The 20,995-nt window shown below is 42.3% G+C and overlaps 1 protein-coding gene across 1 annotated transcript in view; it reads left to right on the top strand.

Moving 5' to 3' along the window:
* The first annotated feature begins 4,349 nt into the window (after nt 1-4,349).
* RBM33 (RNA binding motif protein 33) overlaps nt 4,350-20,995 on the top strand; it is a 103,280-nt gene continuing 86,634 nt past the window's right edge. The window contains exons 1-3 of the mRNA XM_010829358.1: nt 4,350-4,536; nt 11,508-11,586; nt 18,362-18,410. Of these exons, the coding sequence (XP_010827660.1) occupies nt 4,521-4,536; nt 11,508-11,586; nt 18,362-18,410 (144 nt within the window). The 5' untranslated portion in view covers nt 4,350-4,520. The remainder of the gene's footprint in view (nt 4,537-11,507; nt 11,587-18,361; nt 18,411-20,995) is intronic.

Below are 20,995 nucleotides of genomic sequence, written 5' to 3'. Positions count from 1 at the left end.
GGGGACAGCGCCCGCCGCCGGGCGCGCTCGGGAGGGTCGCGGCCCCGCTGGGGTCGTTCGGGAGGGCTCGGCGTGGTTTCCAGCCCCTTACTGGACCTGGCTGAGGCGCACGGACCTGAGGGAAGGTGTTTGCGGGGCATTTCAGAGAGTAAGGAGTCTGAAAAAAGAACCTCCCGCGACTGCTCTAATTTACCTGAACTCCTCAGTTGTCTGAATCCGGACCCATTAGTGCTTGCTTGTCAGCGTCTTGCAGAGGGTGGAACTGGGGCAGAAACGGCAGTTTTTTGTCTTGTCTTCCAAACATAGATAAGTTTGACAGAGCGCCTAACTCACACCTTACCTGATTTTTTCAGGCAAAATCACTTTCTGCTTGAAATCACATTTTTGTTGACTGAGGTTTTTTGTTTGTTTTTAATATGAGTAAAACACTTGGAAGTGAGTTTTCTGATTGTTCGGAAACTCTGATAAAGGGGACCCTTAGGTGGAAAAGGGTGAACACCACCTGCATTCGGGCGGAGTTCTCATTATTGAAACGTTAGGCCATTCTGCTATATACTCTTCAGTAATAATGCTGATTTAAGACTACATTGTAGCGATCCTGTCTAGGAGTTTTGGCCAAAGTATCAAAGAGTTCCTATGGCAAAATAGAAAAACCTAAGAGACCAGCGCTGAAATGTGACTTCAGGCAATATGATTTGTGCATGCCTTTTTTCTGTCACGTGGTTCCCCCCCCCCCCCCCGACGGCTTTCTAGTTAGAGTTTGAAAATATTTGCTTTACTTATTGTTTACTTGCTGGAGTTTTGTATCATTTTCAAGAGGTAGGTAGTCTGGATACTCCTGGGTCAAAACTGTTTTCATTAGTAATACTAATGTAGCCTGGCATGTTTCACTCTTTCACGTGACTGCAGAGGAGTTTTCCAGAGGCTGTATGTATCACACGTGAAGACGTTATCGTACTGATGGCTAATGTAATGTGTGCTTGCATGTTTTTTTCAAGTTTCTCATGTTTTGAAAATGGCAAATACCAATGAATGCAATTGACATAAAAGCTGGGTGATGTCCTCTAATAAGTTTGAATCCAGAAAGTTTTTGAGAATTGCCGTTTTAGAGGATTAGGCTTCATCCTTGATGATTTGGAGTTTTCCCTTCCATTTTGTCATGCACATCTGTTCTCCCATTGTTCTTAGACGAAAGCCAGGCTGCTTACCAAGGTTTGTTTGAGTCGTGCATGGCTCAGCCCCCAGCCTCAGCCAACTCCTGTCTGCCAGCTCCTCATCCCCTAGGTCTCAGGCTCCTGGAGGCCTTCCCTGAGCATTCTTCTTTGTGTCTCAAGTATGTCCATCTCTTGCTTATGTGCCTCCCTCAGATATCTTTATTCTGTTGCAACCTTGTTTCTTATTCTGTGGCAACCTTGTTTCTCGAACATTTGTGGAGTTTGTGATTGTATTTGGTTACCTGATCGCTTCTTTTTTCACTCTCTCTTCCCCAGTAGCCTGCAAGCCCCTTGAGGAAAGTAATGCTGCCTGTTACACCTGCTGTGTATTCCAGGTTCCTGGCATGTAGTATATATGTTCAATAAATACTTGGCAGCTACCCTTTTCTGTGCATTTGTAAGTTGCGCATTTACAGCAGTGTTGCCTTTTATGGTATGAATGGAGTCATGTAGTGTTCCCCAATTAGCTTTGTTCACTTAATAGTAGGTCTTGGCAATCTCTCCTGTGTTAGTAGGTGAGAGTTATGTGGTTCCACCATTTATTGATTAACGATATCATATTGATGGACATTTCAGTTATATGTCCTTTTTCACTGCTGTGGAAGATTCTGCACTAAACATCTACAGACACAATCGTGATGTGCTGAAGCAAATATTTCTGGAGGTTTGATAACTCCCGAAGTGGAAATAAGCTGCATATATTTTAAATTTTGGTAGCTATTTTCAAGTTATCCTCAAAAAAGCTGGTACCACTTTATCTTTCCAGCGGTACTGTATGAAAGGACAGTTGCCCCATGCTTTGAGAATCTTTGTTTAGGCAGGAAAATAGCCTCAGTGTTGTAATTTGTATTTCCCAGATCTGTTGAAATTAATCATCTTTTCATGTATTACATTTATTTTTCTGTGAATTGTTTATATAATTTGTCTTTTTTATTGAGTGGTTGACTTATCATTTTAAAGAATTCTTTGTGTATCATGTTAGGATTATAGACTTTTTTTTTAATTTGGCTTGCCCTATGAAAAGTGAAAGTGAAGTCGCACAGTTGTGTCCAACTCTCTGCCACCTCCTGGGCTGTAGCCTACCAGGTTCCTCTGCCTGTGGGATTTTCCCGCCAAGAATACTGGAGTGGGTTGCCAATTTCTTTTGTTTTTTTAAGCTTTTGATTATGGAAGCTTTAAAATTTTACCTTGTGAAAAATGTCACTTTAAGTTTTTTTTTTGGCTTCTTCTCGTGGCTTGTGTGATCTCAGTTACCTGACTGGGGTAACCTGAGATCAAGGTAGTTAAAGGCTAGAATCATAACTACTAGGTCACCAGGGAATGGTGACCCCCTCTTCCCCCCTCCCGCCAAAATATTTTTTATATTGACGTCTAGTTGATTTACAAAGTTGTGTTAGTTTCTGGTTTATAGCAAAGTGATTCATTTATATATGTATCTTCTCGTTCAGATTTTTTTTCTTGTCACTTGTTTTTGTAAAATTTTTTTCCTAACGTTATCCCCATGCCAAGAGTTCTCCTGTGCTTTTAACATTTTATGTCTGTGCTTTTTTATGTTTAGCTTTTATTCCACATGGAATTTTATTTTGGATGTTGTGTGAATTTAGGGCTTCTAACAGTTTTAATAACAATTTATTGAATTATTTCTTTTCTATTTTATGATATATTTAAATTCTCATTCTTTCTTTTGTTGTTCAGTAACCAAGTCATGTCCGACTCTTTGTGATCCCATGGACTGCAGCACATCAGGCTCCCCTGACCTTCACTATCTCCTGGAGTTTGCGCAGATTGATGTCCATTGAGTCAGTGATGCCATCCAACCATCTCATCCTCTGCCGCCCCCTTCTTCTGCCTTCATTCTTTCCCAGCATCAAGGTCTTTTCCAGTGAGTTGGCTGTTCGCCTCAGATAGCCAGAGTATTATAGCGTCAGTATCTGTCCTTCAGTGAATATTCAGGGTTGATTTTCTTTAGGATTGACTGGTTTGATATTCTTACAGTCCAAAGGATTCTCAAGACTCACCTCTAGCACCATGGTTCAAAAGCATCAATTCTTTGGTGATCATCCTTCTTTGTGGTCCAGCTCTCACATCTGTACATGACTACTGGAAAAACCATAGTTCTGACTATATGGACCTTTGTCAGCCAAATGATGTCTCTGCTTTTTAATACACTAGGTTTGTCATAGCTTTCCTTATTGAATTCTTTCTTTTCCATTTTGTGATGTATTTAAATCTCATAATTTTAGAAAATTACTGTTTCATAGTATGTGTTTGTCTATATACATTATAGAATTTTTTTCAGAAATTTCTTGATTAGCTCTGCATTTAAAATAAACTTCAGAATTGTCACATTCTATAAAGAATTCTGCTGAAATTCTTTGACGTTGCATTGAGTTTATTAATGCATTTGGGGTTTCCAAGGTGTTAAAGAATCCACTTGCCAATGCAGGAAATGCAGAAGACACAGGTTTGATCCCTGGGTCAGGAAGATCCTCTGGAGGAGGAAATGACACCCCCCTCCAGACACCCCCCTCCAGTATTCTTGCCTGGAGAATTCCATGGATAGAGGAGCCTCGTGGGCTACAGTACATGGGGTTGCCAAGAATCAGACACGATTAGCACACACACAATGCAACTTGGGGACGATGGATATTTTTACAGTATGTATTTTTTCATTCAGCAATAAGAATGTCTCACTGTCAAGCTCTTTTTTGTCCATCAGTCATCTACCACATTTTTGAGTATTTCCTCCATGCTAAACACTGATCTAAGAGGTTGGGTTATATAAATATTGGAATAGAAGAGATTGCAGATACGAAAACAGTTTTACTAAGGTAACTTCCAGAGGAGAAAGGATCTCTGCCATCTGTCTAGTCAAAGCTATGGTTTTTTCAGAAGTCATGTACGGATGTGAGAGTTGGACCATAAAGAAAGCTGAGTGTCAAAGAATTGATGCTTTTGAACTGTGGTGTTAGAGAAGACTCTTGAGAGTCCCTTGGACTGCAAGGAGATCCATCCAGTCCATCCTAAAGGAAATCAGTGCTGAATATTCATTGGAAGGACTGATGCTGAAGTTCCAATACTTTGGCCACCTGATGCGAAGAGCCGACTCATTGGAAAAGACCCTGATGCTGGAAGAGATTGAGGGCAGGAGAAGAGGGTGACAGAGGATGAGATGGCTGGATGGCATCATGGATCCAATGGACATTCGTATCCATAAACTCTGGGAGACGGTGAAGAACAGGAAACGTGGTGTGCTGCAGTCCATGGGATCGCAGAGTTGAACGAGACTTAACAACCAAACAACAAATGGAACTTAACCTTCGTAAGATTTTCTTTATGTAGTTCTATGTTTCTTGTTAGTGTTATTCCTAGATATTTTGTATTTGTTGTTGTGGATGGTACAATTTTTTTTTATCATACAGTATTCTGGAATTTTTTGCTGATTTACCATAGAAAAACTATTTTCTTTTTTTGGTCATTATATATAACTGGCTTACTGGAATTTTGTTTTAATATTTGATGCTTTAGATTTTCAGACTGTTGTATCTGCAGTCTCCTCTATTTCAGTATTTATGTCTCATTTCTTCTTCTTGTACTTTTTGTTCTAGAAGTTTTCATTGTCAAGTTCTTCTATATAATGTTTGGTAGTGGGCTGATGACAGGCATCTCTATCTTGCCATCTTGTTAGGAGTTTAACGAATGTTCATTTAATGTTTTACCAGTGCGTATGGTGCTTGCTGTAGGTTTCTGATAGTTACTGTTTGTTTAGCTAAAAAAGTGTGTATTTTGAATTAGGGTTTTGATTTTATCAAATGCTTTTTCTGCACCGTGATCATGAGGTCCCTGCTTTTTATTATTCGTTTCTGTTTCTTTACCTGGCTGCACCAGGTTTTAGTTGTGGCACGTGGATTTTGGATATTCCTCCTGGCGTGTGGGATTTTAGTTGCAGCATGGGATCTAGTGTCCCAGGCGGCCAGTGGTAAAGACTCCATCCACCTGCCAAGCCAGAGATGCAGGTTCCATCCCTGGGTTGGGAAGATCCCCTGAAGAAGGCAATGGCAGGCCACTCCAGTATTGTTGCCTGGAAAATCCATGGACAGAGGAGCCTGGCAGGCTGCGATCTGTGGGATTACGAGAGTCGGAAGGCAATGACTTGTGGGACCTAGTTTCCTGACTGCGGATCTAATCGTGCACTGGCAGTGGGCTGTCTTAGCCACTGGACCACAGGGAAGTCCCGTGAGGCCCCTTCTTTAATACCTTACTGTGATGTATCGATAGATGTCCAGTGCTGAATCAGCCACACATTCTTGGGTTCACAGTCTTCTGGTTGTTCAGGTTTTGTTCTTTTTGGTGTTTGGTTGCTTTTCATTTTAGGACTGTCTGATCATAAGAGAGATTGGCTTATAGTTTTCTTTGTGCTCTTCTGTGTTTTTGTAAGATAGGCTAACTGCCTTGAATGAGTTGTGAAATTTTCTGGATATTGTAAAAATCTCTTAAATGTTGAAAGAACTCTTGTCTGCAAAGCCATTTGGGTCTGTTGCCTGTTTAATTTTTGTTTGTTTTTTTTAATTATTGGTCTGTTTAACTTTTTTAAATCCACGGGTCAATTCTGATAATTTTTTCTGGAAAAATTATTCTTTATGTTTATATTTTTAGTATAACAAATGATAGAGTTAAACGTTTCAGCTTCCTAAGTGGGTGTGTTGAAGGTAAATTTTTTGAAAACCCACGCATGTCTGAATGAAGTCTTATTTTCACACTTGACTGATAGGGTCGAGTCTTCAAGTCTAGCTGTGACTTAGATCCCTTTTCCTCAGAGTTTTGCTGGTACTGCTGTGTTGTTTTCTGGCTTCTAGGTCTGCTCTTGAGAAGTCTGATGACATTCTGATTCTTCATCAGTTGTGTGACCTTTTTTCTCTTCCAGGAAGGTTTTCACAGTTCCTCCTCATTGTTACAGAATTCATTAGCATAGGTCGAATTATGTTTCTTGTACTGCATTTGGTGGATACTTTGGTCTGGAAATGTGTGTCCTTCGGTTCTGGGAAATTATCTTGGGGTACTGGTCTTTTTCTCTGTTCTCACTTTCTGAAATCCTTGTTATTGAATTTTGATGCTTTGTTTATATACAAAGCATGAGCATGATGAAGCAGTTCATTGAGAATCTTTTGGAAGGATAGGTGCTTTGGCAATTCACAGACTCAGAAAGAGCTGGGCAGCTCAGGCTGTGGAATATCAGGCGTGGGGGTCAGGGCGGTCTGGGCCCTAGGCAGGCTCGCGGCTGCTGGCGGGGCTTCTGCACAGGCTCCGGCTGCCACTTCCTCCTCAGTTCCTTTTCTTATGGAAGCAGAAATGTTGTTCCTGTTTGGCTGGGTGCCGCATATCTTCACTGATTTAGCTACACCAAAGTGTGGGTCTACTTTCCAGATCTTTTGATAAGATTTTTTTGTTTTTTGAGAGAAGCTGTAACTCTGGTAGTTACATATAGTTATATTTTTAAAATGTTGAGAATCAAGTTGATTAAAAAAAAAAGACAACATAATTCAAAGATAGCATGTTCCTTATAGGCCACAGGATTCCAGCTGCAGGTTAATAGGTTAATAGTTGATTCTGCCTTCATGATTTTGTAGGTTCCATGGATTAGTGATCTTTCTACCTAAAGACTGAGGAAGTTATGGTAGCTACCCTTTAATATTTTTATGTATCAGAGGGTTTGTTACTATGTGAAGTGAAAGTCGCTTAATCGTGTCTGACTCTTTACAACTCCAGGGACTGTAGGACCATACAGTCCATGGAATCCTCCAGGCCAGACTACTGCAGTGGGCAGCCTCTCCCTGCTCCAGGGGATCTTCCCAACCCAGGGATCAAACCCAGGTCTCCCACATTGCAGGCGGATTCTTTACCAGCTGAGCCACAAGGGAAGCCCAAGAATACTGGAGTGGGTAGCCTATCCTTTCTCCAGAGAATCTTCCCAACCCAGGAATTGGACCGGGGTCTCCTGCATTACAGGCGGATTCTTTACCAACTGAGCTATTAGGGAAGCCCAGTTGTTACTATAGTTGCTTCCTAAATAAACTCAAGAGCGTTATACTTAGTGTTTGGTAGACCTGAGTTTAAATCTGATTTTGCTGTTTACTAATTTTTGGTTAGTCTTAGTTTTCACATCTGTAAAAGGAGAGTATGGGGCTGGATTAAATGAGAAAATGAATATAGCTACTTGTTGAAGTACAATGAAGCTTCTCTTCAGTGCTTCAGTAGTGCTAGACTTATTTGAAGTTTTATTATTAGTCTTATTTCAGTTAGGAAGGAAGTCATGCCTTAGCACTCCAAGTATGAAGGGTTTTAATACAGCAGTTAGAGGCTTCTACAACCCTTGGATAGCATCACCGACTCAATGGACATAAGTTAGAGCAAACTCTTGGAGGAAGTGAAGGACAGGGGAGCCTGGTGTGGTCATGGACTCCTGGCAGGGGAGTCCGTGGGGTCGCAAAGAGTCTGGCGTGACTGAGCGGCTGAACAGCATCATCCACCCTTGGTGGTCAGGAGCACTTAGTCTGAGGACCAGAGCCTGATGGTTCAGAGTTCGTCTGGAGGCTGTTGGAACTGAAGACCCTTGTGGAAGCGTCAGTGGTCAGTCTCAGTCTGCAGCACTGGGTGCTGACTTCTGATGGTGTTGAGTCTCAAGAGGCCCCCTCTGACCGTCACAGCCCCTGCCAGCCCGGAGCCACGCATGGTTTTCAGTAGCCCATTCTGACTTATGAGAACCTCATATCTGTGAGGGGGTGTGTGTGTCTGTCTGTCCGTCCTGTGCCTGTCTCATGAGAGTAACTGAGATAATTGTGACTCAGACTTCCTGTGACTGCCTTGCCTTGCATTCTCTAACTCAGAAGCGCACAGGGAAGGAGGCTCTGGGAAGTGTAGCATTGTCTGCCCTGTTGTGTAGAGTGATGGGGACCACAGTCTCAGCATAGCTGTGGCTTCTCTCTGTGGAAGGAAGAGCAGCAGTTGCTGGAAGGACTTTTTGTCCTTTTTTGTCCCTTTTTGTGACATTTCTTCCTTACGCTTCACGAAGTTAGCAACTAACCATTAGCATTTTAGAAGGTTTCACTTTTAGAAAGAGGGTCTAGATTCTTGGGAAAAGAAGTGGGGCATTGTTTCCTCTAGATTCTCAGTCATGATGGGAACGTTCAGTTGGCTGAGCTCAGACCATTTTCCTTTCCCAGGTTCCTCATGCTAACAGAGCACCCAAGAGTCTAGCTTTTATGGCTTGCGTATCAGAAGGCAGAGCCCTGTCTTTTTTCAGGACTCTGATTGATTCCCAAACACAGGAAGAGAAGATTGAGTTGTAAGACAGGCAAACAGGTCAGTGTGTACCACACTTCGGAAGCAAAGTACAGAGTTTATTTTAGGGAAACCTGTCCAGGGTCCCATGCAAATAAGAGAGTTTTAAAACAAGACTACAAATTATTTTTCAAGCAACATAATGTATGGGCTCTTTCTGAAAATTTGCCTGGTGGTTACTCAGAATTTGAGTTATTTTGTAAGACAAATATGCTTACTTGGAAAGTTCTTGAATGTTAGTTTGATTCTTTTTTCTCATTACTATAAAGTTTAAATAAATACTGTTTAAATAAAGGGTCTGGATTTCCTCACCTATAAAATACGGAATTTTGAGTCAGTGATTCAGAATATGAGGTGTATACATGAGAATGGTGTCGAGGCAAAAAAGAAGGTTGAGAACCTTTGGACTAGAGCAAAGACAGGAGAACTTTGTAAAGGGCCAAATGGTAAATATTTTAGATTTTGCAGGTCATAGGGCTTCTGTTGCAATTCTCTGCTCTTCGCTTGTAGCTTGAGAGCTGTAGACAGTGTGTAACTGAATTAGCATATAGTGTTCCAATAAAAGCGTTTTTACAGAAATCGGGCAGTAGCTAAATTTAGACTAAAACAGGTAGCAGAGCCTACGTATGGGGGCTGTAGTTTGCTGAGTCTTGGATTAGACAGTTGGTGGAACCCTGTTCCAGACAAGTATTGTATAAAGTTTCTAATCTTAAATTCCAGGTTCCTGGAAAAGATGAGGAAGTAATAAGAATGCTAAGTAGAAGACTTGTGTTCGTTACAGAGACCTAATTGCTGTGTAATTGAAAAGTGTAGAAATTCCAGTAACTGTTTCTAGTCTTGCTGATGGGGAACACTGATTCCCCCGGGAGCGTGTATGTCCAGTGTAACCCTTGGCCTTGGGGTTTCTAGATTTCAAGGCGCAGACCACTCTTCCCCTTGGGATCCAGCGCTGTGCCTTCTTCCCGTGAAGCTGGACCAGTGTGCGCGCATTTTGTTCTCTTGGTTCCACTCAGTATGACAGACAGAAGCTTAAAAAGGACTTGTCTACATTCCAAGTGAGAGCAGAAGGAAAATGATGCGGAAAATGTGAGAGGAGTAAGAACAGGCACACAGAGTTCAAGGTCTTGGTTTGTTTCTTAGGATTTTGAGTTAGGGTTCTTTTTCATCTGGTTTTGCATTCCATAATCCAAGTGGAAAGAAAGTATGTTTTGTTTTCTGCTTTATCAGGTGTTTGTTTGGTTTTTCCTTTGCTTATTGTACTTTTGTCCAAGCAGAAGGTTGCCCACATTTGCAATCATTCTCGTCTCCTTTGGGGAATTATGGTGATTTTGCACTTTAGGTATTTAGTTTCTCTCAGCAGTGTTTCATAGTCCTTAATTTACAGGTCTTTCTCGTTTTTTTATATTATGGTTATCCCTAGTATGTATTTCCTATTTTTATGTTACTGCAAGGATTTGTTTTTTAATTTCCAGTTGCTCATTCCTTGTATGTAAAAAAAAATTGTTGACTTTTTAAAACTGATCTCATATTTTGCAGCCTAATTCAGTTCACTTACTAGTTTTTGTACTTTTTTCCCATAGATCCCATGTGATTTTCTGCATAGCTGATGATGTTTGCTGTGAAGAATGGTGGTTTTTTACTTCTTCCTTTTCAGTCTGAGCTCCTTTTGTTTTTCCTTGTCTGGTCGCACTAGGTAGAACTTGGATTACAGTGCTGAGTTGCAGTGTTAGGAGTCACAGCCCCATCTTGTTCCTGATTCTAGAGGAAAGCATTGACTCTTTACTTGGGGTGGTTGCTGTAGTTTTTCTATACAGATGCCCTTTGATCAGCTTGGGGAAAGTCCCTTCTATACTTAATTTGTTCAGAGTTTTTAGGAATGTGGATATTCAGTTTTGATTAACTTTTAAATTGATTTTCCTCCTTATGTAGAGATGATAATGTAATTTTCTACTTTGTAATATGATTTGTTACATTGATTTTTAAAAAGTACTGATTTTTGAATGTTAAATGAACCCTTCATTCCTGGGATAAATCCATGTGATTGTGATGTAGGGTATCCTTTTAATATATTGTTGAGTTCTATATGCTTATTTTTTAAAAATCATTTATACGTGTATGTTTTGTTTTTCTAGTCTGTTTCATGTGCCTCTGCTCTAATCTTTATTTTCTTTTGCAATCTTTGGTTTAATTTCCTCCTCTTTGTCTAGTTCCTCAGGACTTAAAGTAAGGCTGTTGATTTGAGATCTGTCTTCGTTAGCATAGGCAGTAAAGTTCCTTCCATGTACTGCTTTTGCTGCATCCCATAAACTTAGGTGTGTTGTATTTTTGTGTTCACTTTCCTCAAAGTATATTCTTATTTCCCTGGTTCTTATTTCTTCTTTGACCTATTGGTTGATGAAGTGTGTTGTTTAATTTCCATGTACTTGTGCATTTTCAGTTTTCTTTCTAGGATTGATTTTTAGCTTTATTATTACAGTTGACCCTTGAGCAATGCAGGGGTCAGTTGCACCCCTCTAACTGTTCTATCAGCGAGCTTTCATGCCTAAGAATGTTCAATAAATTGATTTTCTTTAGGTAGATGTGTAGTTTAAAATATTTTAATTAATAAAAATGGGCTTTTTTTTATTAAGCATTTATGGGCTTCCCTGTTGGTTCAGTGGTAAAGAATCTGCCTGCCAATGCAGGAGATGTGGGTTTGATTTCTGGGTTGGGAAGATCCCCTAGAGAAGGAAATGGCAACGCACTCCAGTATTATTGCCTGGGAGATCACGTGGGCAGGGGCTGGGGGCTGTAGTCCATGGACCCGGCTTGGTGACTAAACAGCAAACAAACAACGTTTGTAACTGTTTAATATTTTAGAATGTCCTGTTGGGAATCCCTAAAAGAAGCATTGTTTCAATATATAATGTATCTGTTTAAATTGAGTAAGACTGACTCATGGCCTCTCCCTCACAGATGATGACTTTGACCAGTTTGATAAGCCGGGTGCGGAGCGGTCCTGGAGGAGAAGAGCTGCGGACGAGGACTGGGACAGGTGCGGACCCCCCTGGTTACATGCAGGGCCCTTGCTGGCTCATCTCCTTCTGCCGCTAGGCCGGGCAGAGCTCTTTCCTGAGAACACTGTTAGCCGCCCATGCTCTTTCCTGAGTAGGTCTGCCTGACTGGGCTAAAGAAGGGCAGGGGTGGGTGTTCCAGGCGGAAGGCGTTGTGCGGAGCTCCTCCCCTGGCGGTGCTGCCTCCGGCTGCCAGTGGAGCTGTCTGTGTGTTTATACAGTGACGATGTTGAGTTGGTGGGCACTCGGAGCTGTTTGGAGTAATTCTGTGCCCGCAACAGCAGTAACAACAGGGTTCCTCCACATGCTGCATTGCTGCAAGGACTGCCCTCCAGCTGCGGCGTGCGGTTTCTCGTTGCGGTGGCTTCTCTGGTTGCCGAGCACGGGCTCTCGGTGTGTGGACCTCAGTAACTGTCACCTGGGCTCGTGGTTGCGGCTCCTGGGCCCCAGGGCACAGGCTCAGTAGTTGTGGTGCTTGGGCTTGGCTGCTCTGCAGCGTGTGGGATCTTCCTGGACCAGGGATTGAACCTGTTCCCCTGTTAGTGGATTCTTTACCACTGAGCCACCAGGGAAGCCGGGTATCTTGTAATTTAGTTTTATATATTTCTGACTAGTAAAGATGGAAAAATACATTTGGAAATCATTTTCAAACTTACAGGAAGATGTGAAAGTAACACGGAAATTCTTGCAAGGCCTCCTCGATCAGACTTAGGGTTGCTTTGCGTCATGTTTATGTTATCTTCCTCTCACTCATTTTACACACACACGCGCGCACACACAGGCACACACACACACAGGCACGCACACACACACAGACACACACGCACACACACATAGGTGCGTGCGCGCGCACACACACACACACACACACACACACACAGAACACTTTGTTCTTTCCTGCACCATTTGACAGCGGTTTGCAGGTGTCATGCCGCTTCCAAATCTGCAGTGGTCACCTAGGTTTTGTCAGTTGTCCAAGTAACATCCTTTTTAGCAAAAGTGAGTTTCTTTTTCTCCTCCTTGTTTCTTCATCTGGAAGAATTCTGTCTTTAAAGGCTTCCGTAAAGGCTCTGTAAAGCCTTTGTGTTTAATGACTTCTGACTTTTTTGAAGAGGGCGCACCATTTCCCTGTGGACCAACCCTCAGTGTGGGTTTGCTGGTGTCTCCTTGGGACTAGACTCAGGATGTGCTTGTGGTCAGGAGCGCCTTTTGGTGGCCCTTCCTGAGGGCATCTCTGCAGGAGGCACATGATGTCAGTCTAGCTGCTTTCTGCCTCATGTTGGTAAGAAATTCTTCCCTACTCTGTATTCTCTATGTTCCTAGGACAGCTTTGAAGTGTGTGTGTGTGTGTGTTTAATAGTTACGTATATAATCTACCTGAGATTGATTGATTTTTTTTAAACTTAGAATTTGAAGTGTACATGGAAGTAGACTAGTACAGTGTAGGTAGCGTTCCGCCCTTCAGCTTCAGCAGCATCAGTATGTAGCTCGGTTGTGTGTCTATGATCACAGGCATAATTTCATCCGAAAACATACCAGATTGTGTCTCTCTAAAAAATAAACGATTTACAAGTATAGCCATAGTAGAGTTCTATCCTAAGTCACTTAACATGAGTGTCTTATTAGTGTTCACACTTCGCTGTCTGTCTCATGTATATATAGTTTTCTGGTGGCTCAGACGGTAAAGCATCTGCCTGCCATGCAGGAGACCCGGGTTCGATCCCTGGGTCAGGAAGATCCCCTGGAGAAGGGAATGGCAACCCACTCCAGTATTCTTGCCTGGAGAATCCCATGGACAGAGGAGCCTGGTGGGCTATAGGCCATAAGGTCGCAGAGAGTCAGACACGACTGAGTGACTAACACTTTACGCTTTCATATATATTACAGGTATATACACATGTGTATTGTGGGTATGTTTCTGTGTTCTCTCTTACAGTTTGATTTGAGTGCAAAAGATGCAAATCCCATAAGTTAGGGGCTCTGCAGTGTTGTTCCTCCAGCAGGAGTAACAGTCCTGTTAGCTTCTTGTTGCCCTGTTACCAGCTGTTAGATGGTCCAGGTGGTGATGCTCTCATTCTGTCATTCCTCCTCATTTCTGTTGTGATAATTCTGTAATTATACTTGGTTCTTTTGAGGTATAGAGTAAGTGCTTGATTCTTTAAGTTTTCAAAATAATGGGTCAGTTCCTTAGCATCTTCCAGAGGTGTTTTGTTTTTGAACCATTTTGAATTCATAGATTTAAATACTGCATGTGCGATTTTATAACCCATTATGATTGTTTTCTTATTAATGCTTGAATTGCCCCAGTATTTGTTCAGTGGGAATTTATTTTGGCTGTCATGACATTAGTTGGCTTTCTGCTATGATGGAGCTGGGTTTTGTTTATAGTGTGAGACAGGGTTCTAATTTTCCTTGCCCTTTCCAGTGTGAATAGCTCTTGTCCCAGTGTTGTTTACGAACAGTCTCTTCTTTTCTTTACTCGTCTTCAGTGCATGTTTGCATGTGGAGGTGCAGTATCATGTATATTTCTTTATTTGATATTGCTAAAGCGTAAAATAACCTCTTCCGTGTACTGGGTGATAGAGGGTGAATTTTGAAAGTTAGGGAGAAGAAAGAGTCAGAAAGTATAACAGGCTGTATATTCACATAGGAAAGAGCATGTTCAAAAGGTTTTAACTGAAGGTCATTTGATGAAGGGTTTTTTTAAACGGGGTAGTGTTAAATAAGCAGGGAGAGTCGATGAGGTGTCCAGAATGTAGCAGCCAGTCTCACACGGGAGCAGTGATGTCCCAGGATCCAGCCGGAGCTGCTGTGGAGAGAGTGGGTGGTACTGGAGCAGTGCAAGTGGGAGGGAGCGGCCGTCTCCTCCGCCTTGGGACATTCTGTTGAGACCTCCATGGGCCGGTCCTATGGAAGAAGGGCCAGAGCTGGGAGCGGGCAGGGAGGGAGCTGCTGCGGCGGCCTGGGGTGGGGAAGCGCGTGGAGGCTGCTCAGGCGCAGTGTTGGCACTCGCATTCCTGATTTTGAAAGGCTGCAGCCAGGTGAAGAAAAGTGAAAGTGTCAGTCACTCAGTCATGCATGACTCTTTGCCACCCCATGGACTGTAGCCCACCAGGCTTCTCCGTGCGTGGGATTCTCCAGGCAAGAGTACCGACCCAGGGATCAAGGCCTGGTTTCCTGCACTGCAGGCAGATTTTTACCATCTGAGCCATGACTACCTGCAAAATACCTGTTTCCTGAAAAGTTTCCTGTGTAATTCTGTCGGTTAGTAAACATGTACCTGCTCCCAAGGATCTGATTGTCTTCCTCAACTAGTGGTCGCTGGCGAAGCCTCTCAGGTGCTGTGCAGTGGGACGCAGAAAGCCACCTCATCCTTGCGGTGCTCCTGTCACTTTCTAAGTACCTCTACTGTCTGCGAGCATTACTGCTCCCCTCTTTGAAAAGAGGCGATTTGGGCCACTCACTCCCTTTAATTCATTGTTTTTGGTGACCATTGGTGTCATTTTGGTAGTGTTTCATATTTTACAAATTTCTTCCCTTTTGTGTACCTCTTTATAAGGATCCTGCTTTATGATAACAGCGGAGAAGTACATTTAATTTTTGTGTGGTCTGTGTGTAGTAGGTAGGAGTTGGACTCTGGCGCTAGACTGTCTCAACTCATCTGGTTTCTGACTTGGTGGCAGGGTGATCTTGGGCCAGTTATTTAACATCTTGAATCCTTGTTTTCACGTGTAAAAAGTGGAGAATGACGTGTCTGCTTGACGGGGTTGTGTTCTAGTTACGGAGATGTGTGAGGGGTCGGGCCGCTCGCCACTCAGAAGTCAGTAAACAAACCAGGCTTGTGGAAAGGCAAGTTTGCTTTACTTCAGGTGCCGGCAGCTGGGGTGGGGAGGGTGGCGGACATCTGTCCAAAGGCCGACTCCTGCCCCCGCCCAAGAAGCAGCGAAGGAAAGCATTTATAGACAGAGTAGTGATGAGGGGGTTGCGTGCAGAAACAGCACAGTCATCTCTTAATGGTCATCTTCAGTTGGTCATCAGTGGTCTGAGTAGCATCATCTTGGTTGTTTTAGGTACACTTAATCTTCAGTTCTGGGGTGTCAGTTCAATTCAGTTGCTCAGTCGTGTCTGGCTTTTTGGGACCCCATGAACCGCAGCACGCCAGGCCTCCCTGTCCATCACAAACTCCCGGAGTCCACCCAAACTCCATGTCCATTGAGTTGGTGATGCCATCCAACCATCTTATCCTCTGTTGTCCCCTTTTCCTCCTGCCCTCAATCTTTCATTCCCATTTCTTTGCAATCAGTTCTCAGAATTATGGCAGCTCAAGTCCTGGGTACAGTCTGGTCGTTGTGTAGTTAACTTCTCCACCTGGGCTTTTAGTATCTATAAGACAGCTTACAAGATATGGCTCAGAATGTTATCTATAACCCTTGAGAAAGATTCCCCGGTGGCTCAGACCGTAAAGACTATGCCTGCAGTGCAGGAGACCTGGGTTCAATCCCTGGATTCAATCCCTGGATTGGGAAGATCACCTGGAGAAGGAATTGGCAACCCACTCCAGTATTCTCGCCTGGAAAATCCCATGGATGGAGGAGCCTGGCAGGCTACAGTCCATGTGGTCACAGAGAGACGTGACTGAGTGGTCTCACTTCACTTCGGAAGGAACTAAAGGTCCTGACTCTGCTCAGCGACTGCATTGTTGTTATTTAGTCTCCTTTGACCGTTTTCCTTTGTTTCAGCATTTCTCGCTTCTCTGGTTAAACTTACTCTTGACTAAAGTTTTGCACAGGCAAGAGGCGGGCAGAGGGCATGGTGCGGGGCGAGGGCCATACGGTCCTGCTCCGTTTCAGCGTGTCAGCACAAGAGTGAGTGTGTGTGCAGCGCCTAGAGTGACTCGCCAGCAGTGTATGGAGTGGGCGTCAGTGATCGCTCGAGCTGCAGCTGATGTGTGTTGCTCTGTGCGGTTGGTCTCTCCTCTTGCTTGCTTATTTAACGCTCTTTCTTACTACCTTTGTTAGTCAAGGAAACAACTGTTCATCTCTGTGCACTGTGTTCATTTACAGCTGATACAATTTTCATTTATCTTTTAAAAAATGCTCTTGTTTAGGAAAAATACTCATCAGAGTCACTGATTGCTTATTTCCATCTATGTGTCAGCAAAAGGCACCAACACTTTCTAGATTTTTGCTTATGTGATTACCAGCACCTGTTCATACTATGGTTTTTAAGAGTTCTTCCTAGTTAGTATCCCCTGGGCAAATGATATTACCTTCTGTTTTCAGTTATTTAGAGTGATGCTCCAGAGGGGTGCTTGTCCTCAAAGAGGTGCTTATATTTTTTGGGTCATCTAGAATCAAATTCTCAAAAGCAGTTATTGTAAATATTGTGACTAGCAAGCGTTTATTTCCTCACCATTGGAGAATGAATGTAAAACAATGAAGATACAGAAATTGTATCTGAAAGATGATTAAATGATTTGAGGATTGAAAATGTTGAAAGAAGTTATACATTGTTCTCTGATAACTGTTGTATTTATGCAGGTCCATGAAAGATTTTTTCCATGAGCTAAGTTCTTGTCCTGGATTTGTCTCTGCTTGTGTGACCTTGGGCAAATCATTTAATCTGTTGTCCCTATTTTCTTTATCTATAAAATGATGGTATAGGATCTATGTAAGGTAAACTTAAAGTAATAAAAGAGATACTCAGTGCATGAATGAAATAATTTGTTGTTTCTAGTTCTAAGAGATAGTACATTGAATTTCTCTTGTAACTTCAAATGTACCTTCCAGGATATTCTGTCATTCTGCAGAGCAGCGCACTGGAAGTAAACGTGGGCTTTGAGTGAGATAGTGCTCGAAGCCTATGGACTCCATAGAAGTGTGCGCCCAGAAGCCTTATGGGAAATAACAGCTGTAATGACACTGGTGCACTCGAGTCTCCATTGGCGTTTGTACCTCGAATCGTAGTCTAATTTTTTTCTTCTTCTAGATGTTAGTCCTTAGACATTTGCTTTAAAAAGACATAATAAGAATAAATACAAAAGTAAGGAAAAAGGACATAATTTAGTGGTAGCTATCTTCCATCAGTTTAAAAATAAAAAAAAGGAAGCAATGGGAAATGTCTCCAGGTTTCTCATCTGCTAAGGGTTTCTATTTTAATAATGAGAAAATCTGCTTTTGATCACTTCAGAACATAAGCATGCTGACTAGAAATTGCAGACAACTGACATGACTTCATTGTTATACAAAAATAATTCCTTTAGTTATTATGCTATACTTGAATGTTCTCATAAGCATTGATTTTTCATTTTTTAAGTTTTTACTATTGATGAGTGTTAAATGGTCTCCCAGTGGTTTTGGTTTTAATTTTCCTAGTTAATGATATTGGGGCATGTGTCTTTTCCTGTTTCATTATAGGTTTTGAAAGGTAAGAGAAAGCATAGATATTACGTATGGTTTCTTTTTGCTCATTGATGAACAAGTCCAAAGAAATGAAGATCCCATATTGAGGTGAAAAACTAAGATTAGAAGTCTGGTGAGAGCCACTAGTTGCAGCAAAGACTCCTACACTTAAAGGATTAGATGTTCCCTGTGTATTTGAAAATACTTTCATTATTAATAGAGATAAAGGAAAAGATAGCAAACTTAACGTGAAAGTACCAAACCCTAAAGTCCTGGGTAGATTTCCCCAGTGGTCTGCAAACTTTCCAGTGTTTAGTGGGAATAAAGCATTGTCATGTCTTTTTTTCCCCCACAGTGAACTTGATGATGACTTACTTGGAGAAGATTTGCTATCTGGCAAAAAGGTAACGATACAGTTCTTCCTGACATTAAATGATATTTAATTGCATTTAAAATAAGGAGTACGTCTTATGCATGGGATGTGTTACTGGAAAGTTGGGTATAGATTAAAATATTGTGAATTGATTACTTTTTATATGCACAAAGAGTTGACTGTATATCCGTAAATTATCTGATAACTTGTAATTCAGGCAGTGAATCCTTTGAAGCAAATGTTTTAGTTTCTGGCATGTCAAGGCATTTGAGTGTATGAAAGTTGTAACAAAACTACCACTTGCCTTAAAGGAACTTAACATTTGGTGGTTAATATTTTGAATGCTGAATCTGAAATTTACTTTTTGGGATTCAGAGATAAGGATAAAATTATTCTCATATATGAACTTCTTTGATCAGTAAAAACTTGGAAGCTGTTATCGCCAATGTGTATATTTATGTATCGTGTTTGTATGTATAACTTAACTCTACCAATATATTTTGAACATTATGAAACATACATTAAAAATAGAAATAAAAAGCCAGATATTAACGTGAAATACTAATTTTTTTTAACTTACTAACAATTTAAAGACACTTGTTATTCTCACTAAATATCAAGGTAGCCTTGTATGCTTAGTTTTTTAAAGTCTTCAGACTGTGATGGCTCCTTACTGTCAGCAGTTACACTCAAGCTCATTGTTCTCTTAGGTGATTGGGTCAGATCAGTTGTCTGATTCTCAGATCTGATGAGGTTTTCCTTTTCATCTCATTTATAATTCGGTTGATGAAGGTCCAGTCCTGGCAGGAGTGCCAGTCCCGCCCCTTTCCTGGCTCTTACTCCGCTGCGTCTGCATCTTCTCTGACACATGAGTTGCTGTAGCTGCTCTCCTTTCCAGTTGTGCCCCTGAGGCCTGCACGCGTCCTGGCTTTGGCTTCCCCCAGCCTTTCCTTTGTCATCCCCTGTAACTCTAAAGAAGAATTCGTTCTGTTACCTGTAAACCTGTGTGGTCAGAATGACTGCAAGGGAAGAACCCGTGAGCGTGCCCCTCAGCCTGCCCGTTTGTGAGCTTGGGCTGGCCTCGGGGTGCCCGTGCGTGGTGTGATTGGGGCGGGGCAGGGGCGGGGCTCGTGCTCCTACGGGGTGGGCACAGAAGGAGCGGGGACGGTTGTCTGCCTCTGGCTTAGTTTGCACTGCCTTGACGTGCACTCCCTGTATTTGGGAGCTCACTTCCCTGAGGTAAACACGTGTTTTCCTTTGTAAGTATTTAAAATGCTTTCGTGAGGGATACCAGTTAGATGCTAAAATGTTTAAATGTAGTAAGATAATTTTACATGCGGTTGGATTTCTACTCTTGGGCAAGCCTGATGTATTTTGCCCTGTGTTTCTGTCAGGGAGCCCACCTGGCCCTAATGATTTCACAAGTGTTCACGGCCGGTCTCTCACTCTCCTTGCCCTGCCTTCCTGCCGACCACCCTGAGCAGAGTCCAGCCTAGCTGTTCCCTCCTGCCTGAGGAGACGCCACTGCAGCTCATCGGCACAGAGTAGTTAGGAATCAGCTGTGGCCTCAGGGCGGAGTGTGGCCCTCCACTCCAGCTTTCCAAGTGACGTTGGTGTTTTGGTCATTTTCTGCCTCCTGTGTCCATTGCTCATCAAGTTCAGAGCCGACATAGAGAGTTGAATCCTCAGAGCTCAGACAGTGAGACATGATGACCACCAGGGCCTACTGCAGCACACACTCTTTTTTGTTTGGTGTGTGATTTAATGGGTTTTTGACCAATATTTAGAAGTTTACCTAAAAACCTGAAGGGAACAGCCTATTACTGAATGAAATTTGGCTTTATTGAATTGTTATTTTTTAAAGATATCTTGTGCTTTTATTTAGTGATTCTGGGCAGCTAAATTTGAGTTCTCCCATAGCAGGCCTGGCCTTTCCAGGTGGCGCTAGTGGTAAAGAACCCACCTGCTAATGCAGGAGACATGAGAGACTCAAGTTTGATTCTTGGGTCGGGAAGATCCCCTGGAGGAGGGCATGGCAACCCACTCCAGTATTTTTACCTGGAGAGTCCCATGGACAGAGGAGCCCGACAGGCTACAGTCTGTGGGGTTGCAAAGAGTTGGACACGACTGAAGCGACTTAGCACGCACACATGCATAGCAGGCCTGGCTCATCCCTGTTAATGGATGACAGGTTCTGTGGGCAACTAATAAAAACTACAAATAAGATGGATATTTTTTGGGTTATATCAAAACTACCTTAATGAAGGGTAAATAGAGATATGTTTGAGAAGCCTAGGTTTATAATCTATAAAATGGCAGGAAAAGATTTCTGGTTTCTTTCTTTCATCCTTAGGTAGAAAATCAAGTCTTTTTTTCCCCCCTTGGGTGCATGTTGTGGAGGAATAGTAATTTATATATACCATAGAAATAATTTTAATAAGGTAGGAAAGTGTGAAGTTCCCCATCTTAAATCTAAGATACTGGTATGTGTTAGCTTAACAAAACCTGTAACTTTAGAAATTTGGCCAGTTGGCACACTCAGTAGACTGCCTCTGCTTATTCATAATATGAGTAGACAAACCTGTCAGGAACAGGAGAGAGAATCCAAGTTGTACT

This window comes from Bison bison, unplaced genomic scaffold (genome assembly GCF_000754665.1).
Source record: "Bison bison bison isolate TAMUID 2011002044 unplaced genomic scaffold, Bison_UMD1.0 scf7180017864503, whole genome shotgun sequence".
NCBI classification, from domain to species: Eukaryota; Metazoa; Chordata; class Mammalia; order Artiodactyla; family Bovidae; genus Bison; species Bison bison.
The sequence above is the reverse complement of the archived record's forward strand: the minus strand, read 5'-3'. Positions and strand labels throughout refer to the sequence as shown.